The sequence below is a fragment of the Hyla sarda genome, chromosome 1, assembly GCF_029499605.1.
Source record: "Hyla sarda isolate aHylSar1 chromosome 1, aHylSar1.hap1, whole genome shotgun sequence".
NCBI lineage: Eukaryota > Metazoa > Chordata > Amphibia > Anura > Hylidae > Hyla > Hyla sarda.
Window position 1 is genome coordinate 141,589,967 of NC_079189.1, and position 19,996 is coordinate 141,609,962.

At 41.3% G+C, this 19,996-nt stretch overlaps 1 protein-coding gene across 4 annotated transcripts in view; it reads right to left on the reverse strand.

The window, feature by feature from the left end:
• Positions 1-1,276: 1,276 nt before the first annotated feature.
• Positions 1,277-19,996, reverse strand: part of TRIM2 (tripartite motif containing 2) — a 150,540-nt gene continuing 131,820 nt past the window's right edge. For all 4 annotated transcript variants that reach the window (XM_056562526.1, XM_056562536.1, XM_056562519.1 and 1 more), the window contains 4 exons: positions 13,789-13,957; positions 11,780-11,850; positions 6,340-6,480; positions 1,277-3,811 (listed from right to left, as the gene is read on the reverse strand). In XM_056562526.1, the coding sequence (XP_056418501.1) occupies positions 3,659-3,811; positions 6,340-6,480; positions 11,780-11,850; positions 13,789-13,957 (534 nt within the window). In that variant the 3' untranslated portion in view covers positions 1,277-3,658. The remainder of the gene's footprint in view (positions 3,812-6,339; positions 6,481-11,779; positions 11,851-13,788; positions 13,958-19,996) is intronic.

The following is a 19,996-nucleotide window of genomic DNA, read 5'->3' on the forward strand; positions in this document are numbered from 1 at the left end:
TAAGTATCAGTACGCCCGTGGTCCCTAAGTGGTTAATCTGCATTTTTGAGCAGAATACACTAGTATTCTGCATGGAAATACACCAGAAGTGATTTTAATGTTAAAACGCAACTGTCACCAAGAATATACTTGTGCATATTCTAGGCATACAGTAATAGGCTGTTTTATACTTACAAAATAATAGCTTGATAAACCCTCTGGGAGTCAGGCCAACAGTTAGAGATGCAGAGCCCAGGATCCGCTCTGCTCCAGCGCCACACTCTCTCTCTCTCTCTCTGTGCCTATGTTGTGCAGTTGATTGACAGCTGACACGTATGCAGCAAAGCTACACAGGCAGGCGAGCCCTGTGTGTCATTCAACTGCCTGACAGAGGAAGTGCGGACCCCTGCTCCACCTCTCCGACTGTTGGCCTGACTCCCAGAGGAATTATAAAGCTGTATTTTGTAAGTATAAAGCAGCCCTAAGTTATTTATATGCTTGTGAAGCCCTAGTGCATTGTGTGTGCTTCATTCTTTTTTCAGTTTGGCATTTTTTTTTTATCCTTTTTTGGCATTTTTCAGCTCCTTGGCAGTCTTGCAAAATCACAGCATTTTGAGCCCATGGCGTTTTTTTTATCCTTTTTTGGCATTTTTCAGCTCCTTGGCAGTCTTGCAAAATCACAGCATTTTGAGCCCATGGCGTTTTTTCTCTCCCATAGAAGTCTATGGGAGTTTAAAAAAAACGCCATTAAAGACGCCATGTAGGTTTTGTATTTGCCATTTTTTTCACCTGTGAAAAAAGGGGCTATTCCCAGGAAAGGCTGGAAAAACTGCCAAGGTGCCAAAAATTCCATTTCCACTCAAATGAAAAAAAAAAAAAAAAGACAAGTGGAAATTTAGCCTACGGGTCCTATTACACATGGCTCAACAGTGTTATACTAAGTGTGGCTGAGGGCTGATGGCAGCATCAGCCCATACAAACAATCCAGCGATCACTTGTGTGGACCTCCCTGCCCAACAAGATCGGCATTCCTTTTCAGCACAGGGTCAGGTTGTCTGATAAGGTGGCCCTAAGATACACCATGTGAACATACCCAGCACCACTGTTAGTCTTTGCAGCTAATTTTCTTTCTGTGTGCAGATCTGCTCTTACAGCAATTATAATATTCCATTAGCTGCTGTTTTATGTGGCATATTCCCTTTGTTTTGAGTGCTTCCAAAAGGAAATGCAGCATGCAACAATACGGTTGCATATTGTGAATGGTAATTCACCTCACATGTTAGTAATGAGGACTAAGTTTTCAAGGTTAACACATTTTAATTTTCAATTCAAATACAGCAGATATTCAACCTGACAGTGCCTCCAACTTTTTGATTTACGTTTTACCAACGTCCACTATTTCTGTGAAATAAGACCTTTAATAATCATTCTGCTGGCCATAAGGCTGGGTTCACATGCACATGTTTTACTCTGGATTGCCAAGGTTTTTGACAGCACAATTTTTTTTATTTTTTTTATGAGAAAACTGCTTAGCCAATAACCACATCACACAACAGCAGCAATTTGCAGATTTTGCCATACTGCACCCTATCCCTGCATTTGAACCCAGCCTTATTCACAGGGGGAAAAAAAGCTCACACCTGCACCGTGTGAACCCAGGCTAATAGCTTTTCTTGTTTCTAGCAAATTTTAACAAAAGCAATGAAATGTACAATTACAATAGCTCATTACCTTTTTTTTCCTTTTTTGTTAGGCTGTGTTCACATCACGATTACTCCATCCGACTTGAGTACACGATTTTATAACATATCATATGAAGTGTATATAAAGTCGGATCCATTAACCTACATAAAAAAATTCGGGTTTGACCACGATTTCAGACCCGAACAAAAATCATGTGAAATCGTATGCGGATCAAATCGGTTATGAATAATGGATCCGATTTTTTAATGGAGGTCATGGATCAGACTTTATATACGATTTCAGACTATTTTAAGTTATAAAATCGTGTACTCAAGTCGGATGGAGAAATCGTGATGTGAACACAGACTTAGTGCCATTTATTCCATAAGTACAAGTCTACACTCTTATGGCTATTAATCCCATACAAGGCTTCACTTAGCAATTTTAGTTTTCACTAACTGGTAAGTAAGGATGTTTTAGGTTGAAAAGAAAGCACATAAAGTGCGAAATTTACCAAAACCTGTGCAGAGGAAGAGTGGTGCAGCTGCCCATGACAACCAGATTTTTTACTTTCATTTTAAAGAGACCTGTGAAAAATTAAAGCAGCAATCTGGTTGCAATGGGCAATTGCACCACTGTTCGCTACACAGGTTTCAATTAATCTCCCCCAATGTTCCAAAGTGGATAATTTTGGTATCTCTGGGCATCTCAATAAGGCATAGCTCCATAGTCATCTGAATTTGACCCATCATGGGGTACTCAATCAACATTCATTTGAACTTGTTTTTCTATTTTGTATAAAAATGGAAAAGATGCATGAAATGAAACAGCATATACTTCATGATATTTTATCAATGTACCACAGGATAAATAGAAGTGCACATAAACTGTAAATGGCCGCGTAGAGAAGACTTAGGGTATTATTACAAATGTGACAACAGTTTGTAAAGGTTTTGAAAACACGTGTACATTTACTATGTTACATTAATGTTAATTAAGACCAAGTTTTTTTTCCTATGTTTAAATACAATACCTACCAGGATACACAGAGCTAGAAGACTTGTGGATTTCAGTGCTGGGCAAATGATGTTTGACAACAACTGATTATAGAATGTGGGAGCTCCATAGAGGAGCACCAGGTCCATGAGTTCTTCATCTAAGGCTGGGTTCACACCACATTTTTGCAATACAGTTGCCATATCAGATTTTTGATTTAAAAAAATGGATTCCTTAAAACCTGACTAAACTGTATCAAAACATGTGTACAAATTTTAATCCGTATATGGTTGAAAACCTTATAGGGTTTGAAAAATGATGTCCGGTTGCATACGTTTTTATCTTTTCATTCCATTATGAATAAAGTTTCACTTGTCTGATTGAAATTCCAAGAAAGAAACCTGTTCAAAGTCAAAAACCATATGGTGAAAACCGGATGGAACCATACGCACATACGGTTCTGTATGGTTCCCATTGACTCCCATTGAAAAATATTATATGTTTCAATATACGGTTTTTCACCCATACCAAAAAAACGTGGTAGGCTATGGTTTTGGGTACGGGAAAAAAACGGACAAAACCGTACAGAATGCAAAATGGACACAATCGGATGCCTCTTTTGGCGTACAGTTTTCAATGGAGAGTCAATGCATACAGTTTTCAATATGGTTCCTAAATTTAAAACTTATACGGGAACTGTATTGCAAAAACGTGGTGTGAACTTAGCCTAAGAGATCCAAGTCCTAAGTGCACAAGATGAGTGTTTTTAAAGTTTCCAGTAACACGTTAATGGCATCCTAGTTTACACTGGAAAGTTCACTTTTCAGTGTGTAGCGATGAAGCAATCTGACACAGACAAGAGCCATCGCCAAAACGTAAACATGATCACATGGAGATTAAATAAGAGAAAGTCATTTGGAGATCACTTCCATCCATCTTGCTAGAAGTTCCATTGGTTCATATTGAGTGCAGTAAATCCCACAAAACTGTGTCTGTCCATTTACTGTAAGTACCGGTAAACTTTAAAACAATGATTCCCAGAGTCTGCTACAACAACATGGCCGTCTGAAGTCAGAGCCAGTCCTTGTGGACCGTATAGTGGGTCAGCAGAAGTATTGATGTAAGACAAAAAAGATCCACTTCCATCAAAAACCTAAAATTACAAAAAAATAATATTTACTGGTGGTTAAAGAAACTATGATACCTATATGTATAAATTTATTGCATAGACATCCTTGGCAGCTAAATGATCATCATCTATGATGATATTTTAGATGGCCATGATTTTTATGCAAATTAAAGAATTCTAACAGCGCCTCTTTAGGTGATGCAGCTCAGTTATTGAAGTCAATAGAGCAAAGCTGTAATTCCACACACAATCTGAGGACACGTGCTGTTTTTGAAAGAAAGTTTTTCTAATCCGGAATAATCCCTTAATTTATTAAATTAAACTCCAAGCAAATTTCAGTATCTACTAGACTAATCATACCAGCTTTTTTTGTAATTCTTACACTCCGTTCTCAAGGTGCTCTATACATAATAGTCTGGAATAATAAAGGCATTTAGAAAACTGTTGCTTGTTACTGGGCTTTAAAAGGAGAAGTTGCTAAAATCATGCCCAAACATTACATACTGCACTATATCTATTGGCTGGGTCTGTTACCCCACACACATTTACACTGCGCTACTTACAATGCTTTAATGGTTTCAGTTATACACAAAACCAAGATGGCAGTACCAGAGTGATAAGCCCAATTTACCGTACTTATAATTGAGTTCATCAGGTTCCATTCATTTTCTCAATGTTTCACTGTACTGTATGTCTACTGCTAGCCTAGAGAGCAGTATTGGCCATTGCCTGAGAGTTTACTGTAAATGGTTTCCTGATTTCTATAAAATGCTAATCCTTCACCAACTGTTCTCGGCAGTTTCTCTATATCAACACATATTCAGTTTGTTTAAAAAAAAATGGAATGGGAAAATGCAAGTTCATTTTATTTGGTAAATTACAAGTAATTTAGCAACAATGGAGCAAACCACAAACTACCAATCAACCACCAGGTTTTATTGTACAAGAGTAAATTGTGAAATTAAAGTGGATCTGTGATTGGTTGCTATGAGCCAGACAGATTGATAAATCTACTCCTATATGTTGCTAGGAAAGATGAAAGCGTTACTGTCATTAGTAAGAACATAAAAAAATTGTCAAGTTAGTTTAGTAATGTGCCCTAAGACCTGTATGCATAATATGCATGTTTTTATATGTAAAATACCTTTTGATCTATGTCTTATGGTGTTCACTGTTTTGTCAGCTCTCCTGGGGGTGTTTATTTAGGAGTATGACAAACTTACAAATTTACTCTCTCTCCCCCCCCCCCCGTCTTGAGGCCTGCACAAACATTTTTACACTTGCAAAGCTTTGTGCCTAAAGTGCATCTTCATATAACTCTAATGCAGCCATGTGAACCTTTATGGTGCAAGTACACAAGAAAGTGTCTTGTGCCAAACATTTAAAATTTTTACAATTGCAAAGCTTTTTCCCCAAAGTGCATGCTTTATATAACCCTAAAGCAGAATCTATATATTGGAAGTACACAAGTATATATGAGTTTAAGTTTATAGAATGACCAAAGACAAATCATTTAGCTTATAAATAATTTAGCACCTTTTAATGGTTTGTCAGTGTGCATGGAAATGCTCCTCTTCTGAAAAGGCTGGAAGCTGTCTGGATCACACAGAGGCTCAGCTCACATTGGTAAAAGCTGCATTATACACTGAAGCACGGGAGGGAGCAGGGAGATGAACACGCCCCCTTTCAGCAAACAGGTCCCAGTTTAAAGGGGTACTCCGGTGAAAAACTTTTTTTTTTTTTTTTTTTTTTACTTTCTGGCACCAGTTGTTTAACAGGTTTGTAAATTACTTCTATTAAAAAATCTTAATCCTTCCTGTACTTATTAGCTGCTTATAAGATGCTGAAACTACAGCGGAAATTCTTTTCCGTTTGAAACACAGAGCTGTCTGCTGACATCATGAGCACAGTGCTCTCTGCTGACATCTCTGTCCATTTTAGGAACTGCCAGAGTAAAAGGAAATCCCCATAGCAAACATATGCTGTTCTGGACAGTTCCTAAAATGGACAGAGATGTCAGCAGAGAGCACTGTGCTCAGGATGTCAGCAGACAGTTCTGTGTTTCAAAAAGAAAAGAATTTCCGCTGTAGTATTCAGCAGCTAATAAGTACAGGAAGGATTAAGATTTTTTTAATAGAAGTAATTTACAAATCTGTTTAACTTTCTGGCACCAGTTGATTTAAAGAAAAAAAAAGTTTTCCACCGGAGTACCCCTTTAAGTTAATAGGACCAAACAAACTAGGATCCAAGGGTTCGTTTGCAAAATTAAAGAGAGACCTATAGTGGCCTTTTTAAAAAAAAAACAATTATTTCTTATCCTTAGCAATCAATTTTTTTTGTAGTATATTAGGAAAATGCTTAGTTTTTACTGAGGTATTGTTTCTAATGACAGTAACACTTTAAGGTCTCCAAACTGGAACAATTTTACCATCCATATGAATACAAACAAATAAAATAAATACCAATAACATTAAAGACTAATGCTGGGTCATTATTAACTTTGTAGTTAGGTGTATGTTTCTGAAACAATTAATAATAATATGAGCTCTTACTTGTATTCTGCTATTTCCCCAATCAGCTACTATTATATTTCCATTGGAATCCACAGCCACTCCAGTTGGTGCATTAAACTGGCCATTGCCTTCTCCATTTGATCCAAACTTCAAGATAAACTCACCATCCTGATTAAATACCTGGACAAGAATATAAAAAAGCATCCTTATGAAGCTATAGGCCCAAAAGATACATTGTATTTTCTCAACTTTTTAAGAATTAAAAAAATAAACGTGTGATAGTACAGCACATAAATGTCTGCATCTCGAGTAGCATTTTCACATAGAACACTTCATATGTTTTCTATGACAGCATGTAGTGATTTACTTTTACATAATTTTTAATAAAGTTCTATTTAAAAACTTAAGTACCAAGTGCGTACCTGTATGCACTTTTCCTTCTCCCAAACTATGAAGAGGTTCTGTTGTTCCCAACTGCTTTCAGCAGTCGAGACCTATGGCTAATGCCGGTAATAGCTGATCGGGCCGATGCACAACATTAAGCATTTAGACGCCGTAATCAAAGTTGATTGCAGCGTCTAAAGTAAAAAAAAAATTAATTACTCCCGGCTAGCTCAGCGAAGCTGAGAGGGAGGAGGGCCCTTTCCTGCCTCTTCGCAGTCCGATAGGTGCTCCTATGCTCCAGTCAGCCCTGGCAGGCTAAAGCCATGAAGCACCGATAAGTATGGAGCAGCATTGAACAGTATATGCAGTCAGAAGATTGCATGTAATAGTCCCCTATGGGGACTAAAAAAAGTTATTAAGAGTGAATGAATTCATTTTTTAAATAAAATAATGTAAACAAAAATAAAAAATAAACATGTGGTATCACCGCATGTGAAAATGTCCAAACTATTTTAAAATATAATGTTAAATTGCACAGTCAATAACGTACACGTAAAATACAAATGTCCAAAATTGTGCATTTTTGTCACTTCATATACTATAAAAAAAAATTATAAAAGGCGATCAAAAAAAGTCCCATCAAAACAAAAATGATACCAATAAAACTACAGATCACTGTGAAAAAAAATGAGCCCTCATACATCACCATACACGGAAAAATAAAAAGTTGTAGGGGGTCAGAATAGTACAATTTTAAGCATACAAAGTCATACATTTTTTTAAAGTCTTAAAATAAAACGATATGAATGTTGTATAGTTGTAATTGTATGGATCTACAGAATAAAGATAAAGGTGTAATTTTTACCGAAAAGTGCACTGCGTAGAAATGGAAGCCCCCAAAAATTGCTTTTTTTTTTTCAATTTTGCACCACAATTATTTTTATTTTTTTTGCCATAGATTTTGTTATGAAATGATTGATGTCATTGCAAAGTACAATTGGTGGAGCAAAAAAAAACAAGCCCTCATATGGGTCTGTAGGTAGAAAATGTAATGGGTCTGTAGGTAAAAAAGTGTTATGATTATTCGAAGCGGAGGAGGAAAAACCGAAAGTGTAAAAATGAAAATTGGCCTGGTACTTAAAGGAGTACTCTGGTGCAGAGCACTCCTGCTCCGTCCTGCCCGGGCTGCAAAAAAATGAAAATAAACCATCTCTCACCTTCCTGGGTTCCCGCGGAGCGCCACTACAGCTGATCGGTCCTCCGGTCCATCCTCTTCATACTTCCGTGTGAACGAAGCGTCACATGGCGCTCAGCCTATCGCCGGCCGCCGTGATGTTCTGCCTCGGCCCATAATAGGCTGAGCGCCATGTGACGCTTCGTTCACATGGAAGTATGAAGAAGATGGACCGGAGGACCGATCAGCTGTAGTGGTGCTCCGCGGGAACCCAGGAAGGTGAGAGATGGTTTATTTTCATTTTTTTGCAGCCCGGGCAGAACAGAGCAGGAGTACTCTGCACCAAAGTACTCCTTTAAAGGCAAACACCGGTGGAAAACTTTATATATTTTTTTTTAATCAACTGATGCCAGAAAGTTAAACAGATTTGTAAATGAAATAATGTATGGAGTGGCTCCTGTTATATCTACACCAAAATAGACCTGGGCAGCCCAATAATAACACCTACCCACGGTGTTCAAAGTTATATAAGAATAATACACAGGAATTGGGGCTCAGGTCAATGATAGTGGACACCAAATGTAAGTGAAAATAAGTATAATAATTTATTAATAATCGTCGATATTATAATACTATAAAATAATGGTATACAGTGGTAACCGTGACCCACAGGGCCCTTGTGGAATCATGGTATTCACTAAAATAATAGTATCAAGATAAAAATAGATATTCGCTCAAATATAAAATATGACCAACCTCATAAAATTACATGAAAGCAATAATAATTGTAAAATTGCCACCAAAGTATTGCAAATTATCCTATAATAGAATATTGTCCACACAGTTATTAGCAGCAAGTGGGAATCCTCATGCAAACACACTGCTTCAGCGAAATTTGGTTTGCAGCTGAGGTAACCAATAGCAACCGTATATATGTCCTTATTGGAATAATGGAACTTAGTGTCTGATAGTCTCCACTGAATAGATATAGCAATGGACTGCCGGCAAATGGCTAGTTCATAGGCATGTAAACTGTAGCAATGTAGAAAATGAGATAGCAGCGCTTAGTGTAGGAAGATGCTTTTAGATCTCACCGCTCCGGGGCTGCTGTGCTGGATGTCACAGAGAAGCCGCGATCTCTCCTTGATGTCAGCGATGGGACACGATCTCAAGCATGAGTGGGTCCTGCCGGAGACTCGGCCGTCTCCAATGGTGGCAGTGCCGGGTTGTGGTGTACTCTCGGCAGCGTTCTTTCAGCGTTGCGTTATGGTGGGCTGTCAGCCGTGGTCCTACAGCGCTTCTATCTCCTGGATGGATGGACAAGATAGCGGCATCCTCGTGGCAGCGAGGCGCGCATGTGGCAGACTAGGTGGCGAATAAAATGCCTCTCGTCTGGTCAGTATAGTGAGTGACCGACTGGGGCTAGATAGCTCTTAATAGAGGTGGTCGCAATGTTCATAAAACGGGATGCTGGACGCGTTTCAAAACTGTTTTTTCCTCAGCAGCAATCATAGATACTGACCAGACAAGAGGCATTTTATTCGCCACCTAGTCTGCCACATGCGCGCCTCGCTGCCACGAGGATGCCGCTATCTTGTCCAGCCATCCAGGAGATAGAAGCGCTATAGGACCACAGCTGACAGCCCACCATAACGCAACGCTGAAAGACCGCTGCTGAGAACACACCGCAACCCGGCACTGCCACCATTGGAGATGGCCGATTCTCCGGCAGGACCCACTCATGCTTGAGATCGTGTCACATCGCTGACATCAAGGAGAGATCGCGGCTTCCCTGTGACATCCAGCACAGCAGCCCCGGAGCGGTGAGATCTAAAAGCATCTTCTTACACTAAGCGCTGCTATCTCATTTTCTACATTGCTACAGTTTATATGCCTATGAACTAGCCATTTGCTGGCAGTCCATTGCTATATCTATTCAGTGGAGACTATCAGACACTAAGTTCCATTATTCCAATAAGGACATATATACGGTTGCTATTGGTTACCTCAGCTGCAAACCAAATTGCGCTGAAGCAGTGTGTTTGCATGAGGATTCCCACTTGCTGCTAATAACTGTGTGGACAATATTCTATTATAGGCTAATTTGCAATACTTTGGTGGCAATTTTACAATTATTATTGCTTTCATGTAATTTTATGAGGTTGGTCATATTTTATATTTGAGCAAATATCTATTTTTATTTTGATACTATTATTTTAGTGAATACCATGATTCCACAAGGGTGAGTCACGGTTACCACTGTATACCATTATTTTATAGTAGTATAATATCGCCGATTATTAATAAATTATTATACTTATTTTCACTTACATTTGGTGTCCACTATCATTGACCTGAGCCCCAATTCCTGTGTATTATTCTTAGATTTGTTAATGACTTCTATTAAAAAATCTTAATCCGACTATTACTTATTAGCAGCTGTATACTACTGATAAAAGTATTTTCTTTTTGGATTTCTTTTCTGTCACGACCACAGAGCTCTCTGCTGACACCTCTGTCCATGTCAGGAACTGTCCAGAGGAGGAGAAAATCCCCATAGCAAACATATGCTGCTTTGGACATTTCCTAAAAGGGACAGAGGTGTCAGCAGAGAGCACTTGTGGTCAGACAGAAAGGAAATCCAAAAAGAAAAGAATTTCCTCTGTAGTATACAGCCTCTAATAAGTACTAGAAGGATTAAGAATTTTTAATAGAAGTAATTTACAAATCTAACTTTCTGGCATCAGTTGATTTAAAAATAAAATATTCCACCAGAGTATCCCTTTAAGGGGTTAAAAGTGGACCTGACAGCAGCAAAACAAGGTCCTCTCCAAGAAGGTGATTGGCTTATTTTTAGCCTGATTAAGCTGCTGTCATGTCCACTTTGAAAAATGTTTTGTGTGGTTTATTTATTTATTTATATTTTTGCTTGTTTGTTTTTGTGTTTTTTTAAATCTATTTCCATAAATGAAGCATGAAGTGAATAAATAAAGCATGAAATGAAGATTTGTAAATCTTTGTGCAAAAAAATCTACTTTATTGTCAATCCATTTAAAAAAAATAAAAAAAATTTAATCAACTGTAGTATAGCAAGATATTTTCAAAATACAAAAAAATATGGGAGAAATGCACCCCACACTGACGCATTTCAGATCCAATTAATCTTTAACAAATAAGTGTTTTTGAGTGCTGTGAACAAAAATATGACTTGTTTATAGTTTGCTTAGGTCAGACAGATAAGTCCTCCATCTACTCTATAAGCACATATGGGGGAGATTTATCAAGATCTGTGCAAAGCAAAAGTTGCCCAGTTGCCCATAGCAACCAATCAGATTGCTTCTTTCATTTTGCAGAGGCCTTGTTAAAAATGAAAGAAGCGAGCTGATTGGTTGCTATGGGCAACTGGGACACTTTTCCTCTGGACAGGTTTTGATAAATCTCCCCCATAGCAAGATAAATCGTCCATAGGCTCCAATATATGAAACAATATATGGCACAGGATATGTGGAAACGGACACTCCTATACAGTATACACTAGGTTCATGGAGGTCTGTGGGCTCTTCAGAAGTTATATGTCAGGAAATACTACTGATTTATACCTCCAATATGTATAAAAACAAGATTTGAACGGAGACTTATCTGAATTTCAACCCATGTTCACAAGGCACAGATTTGTCATAGTCAATGGGTTTTTTAATCACCTGTGGCAGGAATCTACAGCTCATACTCCGTTTTCTGCAACGGACTGTATAAAATCCATAGTAATAAGGAACATGCTATATATTTTAAAATCCCTGTTTTCTTATGAATCATGCTAATATTTTCCAAGCATGTAAATAGGGTATAAAAAATCCTAACAGAATTATTAGCAACATAATTTAGTGTCACAGTATAGTAAAAGTAGTTGTTAAAATGCAGTACCTTAACTGAATGGTTATGGAAGTCAGTAACAATAATTTCATTATTGCTATTTACAGCAGCAAAGTGAGGTCCTAAAGAAATACAGAATTATACATACAGTTAACATTTTGCAAATATTGACAGAAATCTACAAGTGTTTTATGAAATAATCTATATAAATAAAACTTAATGTGTGTGTGTGTGTGTGTGTGTGTGTATGTTCCAGCATCACGTCCAAACGGCTAAAGATATTAACATGAAACTTGGCACACATGTTACTTATATGTCAACAACAAACATAGGATAGGTGATTTAACCCTTACTCACCCCCATTTGCCAGGGGCGGGGTTTATGTTTAAAGTCCCATACAAGTCAATGAGAAATATATGTTACCGCATAACTTCCAAACGGCTGGAGATATTTTGATAATACTTAGTCACATGTTACTTATATGTCCACTTAAAATATAGGATAGTTAATTTAACCCTTAACTTCCCCCATTTGTGAGGGTCTGGGTTTTTGTTTAAAGTCCCATGCAAATCAATGGGAAATGTATGTTCCCACAACTTCCGTACGGCTGGAGATATTTCAATACCTGGTACACATATTACGAGTCGGGATAGGAGGACGGGATAGGAGGTCGGGATAGGAGGTCGGGATAGGAGGATGGGATATGAGGACGGGATATGAGGTTGAGATATGATGACGGGATAGGAGATCGGGATGTGAAGACGGGGTATGGGGTTGGGATATGACAACAATATATGAGGACGGGACATGAAGTCAAAAGCTTCCTCCTTTGTTTATTTTCCTCCCGTACAAGGATTAGGAAGGAAAAACCGGGTCGGGATAGGAGGTCGTGATAGGAGGTCGAGATAGGAGGTCGAGATAGGACGACGGGATAGGACGACGGGATAGGACGACGGGATAGGACGACGGGATAGGACGACGGGATAGGACGACGGGATAGGACGACGGGATAGGACGACGGGATAGGACGACGGGATAGGACGACTGGATAGGACGACGGGATAGGAGGTCGGCATATAAGGACGGGATATGGGGTTGGGATATGGGGTTGGGATTTGACAACAATATATGAGGACGGGATATGAAGTCAAAAGCTTCCTCCTTTGTTTATTTTCCTCCGCAACAAGGATTAGGAAGGAAAAACCGGGCAACACCGGGTACTCAGCTAGTGTCTTAATATAATATGAGGGGGTTTACAAACATTACTCACAATGCCATTTCCAGTGTCTGCAGCATGTGCAGATCAGGAAGAGATCAAGCTTGCACCTTCAACAGGTGCCAGTGTATAGGAATACAGTGACATTTGTCTTGAGGGATTCCATTGTAAACAAAAATATACCACAGTATGCCTTGTTCTTTATTGGTGGCCTTGTATGGAATAGCACAGTATGCTGCACTATTTCATAAAGCAGATAAAATGTATACTAATCCATAATAGTATGCCAGGAGGCCAAAAAGAGACTTATTTGGCCTCTGTCTAATGAATGGGAGCATATAATTTATGCAGCTTTCCTGGCACATATAGCAAACATACACTGCAAATGCAGTGTGAAAGTAGCCTAAGGTTATATAATTTTGTCCTTAAATAGTAACTGACACCAAATAACACCAAATATATTTTTACATGGCATTTTAGAAAATTAAATTAAAGGATTTTTTTAACAAGTGAAATCGACAGGACTGTGTTCTGAATGTCAGGGCACTCATCAATCTTCAAATAAAGAGGTCCTACAGTGCTAGTTAAAAGCTGTGGCTTCTTCATATATTCTCTCTGTAAAGCAGTTAGCAGACAGATTGCCAAAGGGACCTCTGTCCCTATTTTTTGTGGATTGGCAGATCATATTGTCATGCTATATACTAGCAATACACCATCATTTAACATAAATATCTGTTTGATAATGAGACTGTAGAACATGGATATCTATCACAAGTGTATAGAATGTTGCATAAATGTATATACATTTTAAAAGATTATGATCTACATATTTCTTGAACTTTACCTGCAAACTGCTTGTCCCCATTTCCTCGACTTCCAAACCTCGTTACTATTTTACCGTTGGGCTGGAAGATGAACACACAACATGCCTTGTTGTCAACCACAATTATGTGCCCATTGCGGTCAACTGATACACCTTTGGGACCCATCAATTTTCCTGATCCAATTTTTGTCTGTTAAATAAAAACACAACCATTAATATAACGAAACAACAACTTAAGATTGATGTTGTTTGTATTGATTTCATATTTTGACAAAATAAATAAAAAAATTACAGTAAAAAAATAAAATAAAAAAAAGATTGATGTTGTTACAGTCTTAGCCACAAATCGGGTAAGAATCATATCCCTGCTAGCATACCTACATATTATCACTGGAGTCAACTTTCACTCCTCTATGACCACATCACAGAGCTGGTTAATGTTAGAGACGAATTTTTTGAAAAATCCGATTCTGTCGATTTGCCGAATTTTCTCCTAAAATTTTTTCAGTCAGAATTTGTTCGCGGTGAATTGCAATAAAAAATGGCTATTTCTGACCTACAGAGAGCCTCAATAGGGGTGTAGAACACTTTGCCTTGCTGTAACATGCATAGGATGTGTGCTGGGTTAGTGAAATAATACTGTTATTCAGTAGGACATGCAGATCAGAGGCGTCGCTATTAGAATTACTGTCGCAGAGAGGCACAATGACAGAGCCTGGAGGTGGGATCAGTATGAGGAGACCATATAGTGGCTAAATGACACAGCGTGCAGGTGGCAGCAGCATGAGGAGAACATATAGTGGCTGAATGACACAGCCTGGAGCTGGCATCAGCATGAGGAGAACATATGGTGGCAGAATGAGACAGCCTGAAGGTGGCAGCAGTAGCATTAGAAGTCCTGAAAGTGACCCGGGCACAGAGTGGTGTGGTGGGTGCAATACCAGTACCCAGTGACGAAGGTGGGTGAAAAAAGGAGAACTTGGCATCAGATATGTAGGCGGGTGGCAGTATCAGAATAGTAGCGGAGCAGAAGAAACACTAACACTTTTGTAAAAGTGTTAGTGTGCACAAGTATCTATTGATGATATGCATTACGCAAAACTAACTTAATAATATGCTTAGGATAAAATATATGACCCCAATTATTTTTTTTTAAATCAAACAAAAAGGAAAGGTGTGCAAAAAACACCATGTGCCACCTACACCACCAAGCATTGATGAGATGCAAAGACCTCTAAAAGGTGAAAGGGAACAACGTATGGTCCATTGTAACCGGTAGGGGGTAAAAACTTCCCCTGTAAGGCCCTACTCTCGCCCTATTAATTCCCTTCTTGGCAAGTGTTACTCACCCTAAAAATGGCAGCCCCACAAGGGAAACTCTCTCCATTTCCACCAAAAAACCCTGGGAATTGGCAGTGTTTGTAGGGGGAAATAGGGAGAGGTTCCTGTGTGGGGCCACCCTTTTTAGGGCGAGTAACACTTGCCAAAAAGGGAATTAATAATGCAAGAGTAGGGCCTTACAGGGGAAGTTTTTACCCCCACCGGTTATAATGGACCGTTGTTCCCTTCCACCTTTTAGAGGTCTTTTCATCACATCAATACTTGGTGGTGTAGGTGGCACATGGTGTTTTTTGCACACCTTTCCTTTTGTTCGATTTAAAAAATTTTTGGGATACATATATTTTGTCCTAAGAAAAGTTACGTTTTAGCCAATGCATATTCTCAATACTTACTTGTGGTCTGATGCAGAGGAATGTCTGAAACCGGGGAGCAGCACCTTAAATCTATTTTGCATTATCAATATTTGTCAAGTGTTGACGTGGCACCATGGTCAATCTACTCTGATGCATCAGGCATTGGTGGGTGGAAATCCTGGCTGATCCATGCCTGATTCATCTTCACAAAAGGTCAGTTTTGCCACATTTTTCGTGGACAGACAAGTTCTCCTTGGGGTTACTATGGCCCTTGCCGCACTAAACACCCGCTCTGATGGCACACTACTGGCTGGGCAGGACAGCTTTTTCAGAGCAAGAGCTGGCCACAAAGCTTGGCTGCCCAGAAGTCCAGCGGATCTTTAAGGTGTGTTGGCATGGTGATTTCAAGGTATGCCACCACCTGCTGGTTCAGATCCTGCTCCAGGTCTACCTGCTGCTGATGATCAGCTCATCAGCTACTGTAGACTCAGGCTGCTGCTGATGGAGCTGGTACTGCTCCTGCCACCCCACCCCTCCTCAGCAGCTATGACAGTGGAAGTTGAGCGCAGAGGGCCCCCCCGAGTCAGACCTGCGAAAGGATGGATGATGGCGCAGATAGACATCGGCCAACTGACTATGTAGGATGTCTTTGTAGTAGGTCAGTTTGTTCTACCTCTCAGTGGGTGTAAAAAAGGCCCTCATGTTGTGCCGGTAGCAAGGGTCCAATAAGGTGTAGAGCCAGAAGTCATTCAACTGCTGAATGGTGACAAGTCATTCAACTGCTGAATGGTGACAAGCATGCATCGTGCCATTAGTGCAGGTGACTCGGAGGGACCCCCTGCCTCCATCTCCACTGCATACTGCCACGGTGTGTCTGGGTCCTCTGTCTCGCCTTCCTCATAACCCTCTAGCTCCTCTGGCTCGCAAAACCTAAAACTGTGCTCCACTGTGCCCCTCCCCCTCCTCCTCCATTTCAGCCCCCCACAGGGCTCATGTGGCCACGAGATGTAGGTGACACGTCTCCAGTGCCCTGACCAGCCATCGTTTCCAACATGTGTTGTAGTAGATGAAGCAGTGGAATGATGTTGTTCATCCCGTAATTCTGGTGACCTCAAAGGGCCTGAGCAAACGGCAGGTGTCATGTATGAGCTGCCATGGTTGGCATTGAAGTTATACAGGGGTTTCCCCCTATCCGCTTGGATCATCGAGAAATCGGAGATGGCTTTTCTCTGTTTGTTTCTCTGTTCTGTTCGGTACAACATATGGAGGATGGAATTCCAACGTGTCTAAACGTTGCAAATCAGACTGTTGGGGGATGCCCTTCTGACGCTGCAGCTCAAGGAGGGTGTGCTTTGCGGTGTAAGAGTGGCTGAAGTGCATGCAAAGTTTCCTTCACATTGTTAGGATGTCTTGCAGATGTGGAAAACACTTCAGGAACCGCTTGACAACTAGATTGAACGTGTGCCATGCAGGGCGCATGTCTCAAGCTTCCTTGTCGCAGTGCAGACAAGATGTTCTTCCCATTGTCTGTCACCATGGTTCCCATTTCTAGTTATCGGGGAGTAAGCCATGATTCGATTTCTTGATGAATGACTTTTAGAAGTCCCTCCCCCTGTGTGACTGTTTGCCAAGGCAAACCATGTGAAGAACAGCGTGACACCGCCGTGCCTTGCACACATGGTATGCTGGAGGGGCACTGAGACTTGTCCGTTCAGTGTAGGCTGAGGACACGGTAGAGGATGAGGAGGCGGAGTCGCACATTGTCACATGACCAACGGCCTCAGAGCATGGAGGAGGAAGCGGCGTGACCTGTCCAAGTTGCTGTTGTGGCTGTGCAGGAACCATGTTTACCCAGTGAGCCATAAAGGACATGTATTGTCCCTGACCGTAGTTACTGCTCCACACATCGGCGCTGCTGTGCACTTTGATACAACAACAACAGGCTCAAGGAATGACCCACCTTCTGTTCCACAAAATTGTGCAGGGCTGGTACTGCCTTTTTTTGCACAGAAATGACAGACTGGGACTCTCCACCTCGGCTCGGCACAAGCCATCAATTCTCTGAAAGGTGCAGAGTCCACCACTTGAAAAGGGAGGGACTGCAACACCAGCAACTTGGACAGGAGCACATTCAGCTTCTGTGCCGTTGGGTTGTCTCTTGGACATGGCTTCGCTGATGGATTGCTGGCAGAGCGACTGGCTCGAAGTAGGAGGAGCAGGAGCATCTGGAGTGACAGATGATGGGTATGCCACTGCTTCCTTCGGCTGAGGTGGTGGATCTTTGGCTGAAGCAGGGAGTGGCGTGCCACTGGGTGATGCAGCAGGCTGGACCCCCACATCGGAGCCACGGTTCTCCCAGGCTAATTTAAGGTGACGCTGCATATGTTGACCCAGGGCCGTGGTGCCAAAATTGGGACCCTGGCCACGCTTCACCTTCTGCCGACATATCTTGCATGTGGCCAGGTTAACATCCTCCGGATGCTAGATAAATAACTACCACACCACCAAGTAGCTGATTTTCCCATCAATAGTCCGCACTGATTGACTGATACTGTGGCCGACTCCAGGAACCTCCTGGGAAGGTAGGCTGCCGCAAAGCAGATGGTCTACCCCCTGGCACATTTGGCTCCAGACTTTCCACTTCTGCCACCATGCTGACTGCCAACCATGCTACCCCCTTGCTGGCTCAGATGCTGCCTCACGGACAACCTGCAACCCTCTTCTCCTGATGATGAGGAAGCCCCTTCTGCACCCGGCTTCATCATCATAGAGTTGTGTCTGCATGTCACTGATGTCCTCCTCAGGTTCCTCAATAGTGTCTGCTTCTGGAGCCTGAACGCTTGCAACACCACCTCCCATCCACTCTCCTCATCAATACTTGCCCGCCTAGCGGAGGAAATGGCGGATGTCTCCTCCACTTCCTGGCTGGGCAGTAGCTGCTGAATGTCTTCTTGTAGATTGTCCTCACTAAATAGTGGAGCTGAACCCACAGCATAAGATTACTTCTGTGGGGAAGGGAACAGCATAGGACAGGGACTGCTCCCGGGCCATGCCAACTGAGGGTTGTGTCTGAGGAACCCACCGACTGTTGACTGGGGGTGTCAGATGTCACTTGTGATGAAGTGGATGACTGTGTTAACCAATCGATGACGGCAGATTGGTTTCTGTCGAGACACGACCACTAGCTGATACCGGGTGCTCAGGCCTCTCGCTGCGACTCCTGCTGCCACTCGCCCCTAGTCTGCTGTGACCTCTGCCTGATGAATTCAGGCCTCTGCCACTCTTCTGTGTACTTCCTGGCACTTCTCTGCCTGACATACTTAGTGCGTATATGAGGGGAGGACAATGCGTTAAACTAAAACAGCATTTGTAAAATACATAAAACAGTATTTGTCTACAACACCAGCAGGTGTGTACTTTTGGCTGGCCTTTCACAGTATCTAGGCCCTTAAGACTTTAACAGGAACAAAATAGTACATCACTTAGATGTACGTATGTGGTATGCACTTATGAGGGGAGGACAATGCACTGCAGTATGCTTAAAACAGTATTTGTGTACAACTCCAGCAGTACACACCAGTGCTGCAGCACACAGTCTATGTGTACTACACCCAAAATTGCTCTCTCTCTCTCTCTCTCTCTCTCTCTCTCTCGATCACACTCTCTTCCCTATCAGTGCTTCTAGGCTTGATTTGGGCTTGAGGTGAATCGCTGCTGTAAAAAAGCTTTTCTGTGCAACACACACCGCTGTCTGTCCCTCTCTCCCTCTGCAATAAAAGGCTGAACTGACTGGCCACAAGATGGTTGCCACATCACAGTCTGCATGTGAATCAGGGTAATCCCGCCTACCTTGTTCCTGCCTTCCCAGGATTCCTTACCCCATGTCCTCATATGTGAATTTGCCATTTTAGATGCCCTGGAGCCGCACTAAATAGAGTTTAATCGATCAAATTGCGTTGATATTCGCATTCGTTGCAAATCAGAATTTTTCCTGAAATTCATAACGAATTCGGATTCGCCAGATTCGATTCGGTCATCCCTATTAGAGACCATGCGCTTTCCTGCTTTCTGTTTGAACATGCCCCATAGATGCTGAATTGGGTATAGGTCTGTAAACACACTTGGCGGGTCCCATCACCTTTACCCCCACCACCATGCTTAACTGTAGGCACCATCTGAACCAAATAAGTGTATCTTGGTCTCATCTGACCACAAGACATGGTTCCAGTAATCCATGTCCTTAGTCTGCTTGTCTTCAGCAAACTGTGTGCATCTTCTTCAGAATAGCCTTCCTTCTGGGGTCGACAGCCATGCAAGACCAATTTGATGCAGTGTGCGGCGTATGCTCTGAGCACTGACAGCCTGCCTCCCCACCCTTTTAAAGGGATTATCCAGGAATAGATGAACAGGGCTAATTTCTTTCAAAATCCACTTCCCTTCTGTCTCCAGGTTGGGTGCGGTTCTGCAGCTTATTTCTATTTAGTTAATGTAGCTTAGTTGTAATACCACACCCAACTTGGAGACAGACAGGGAGC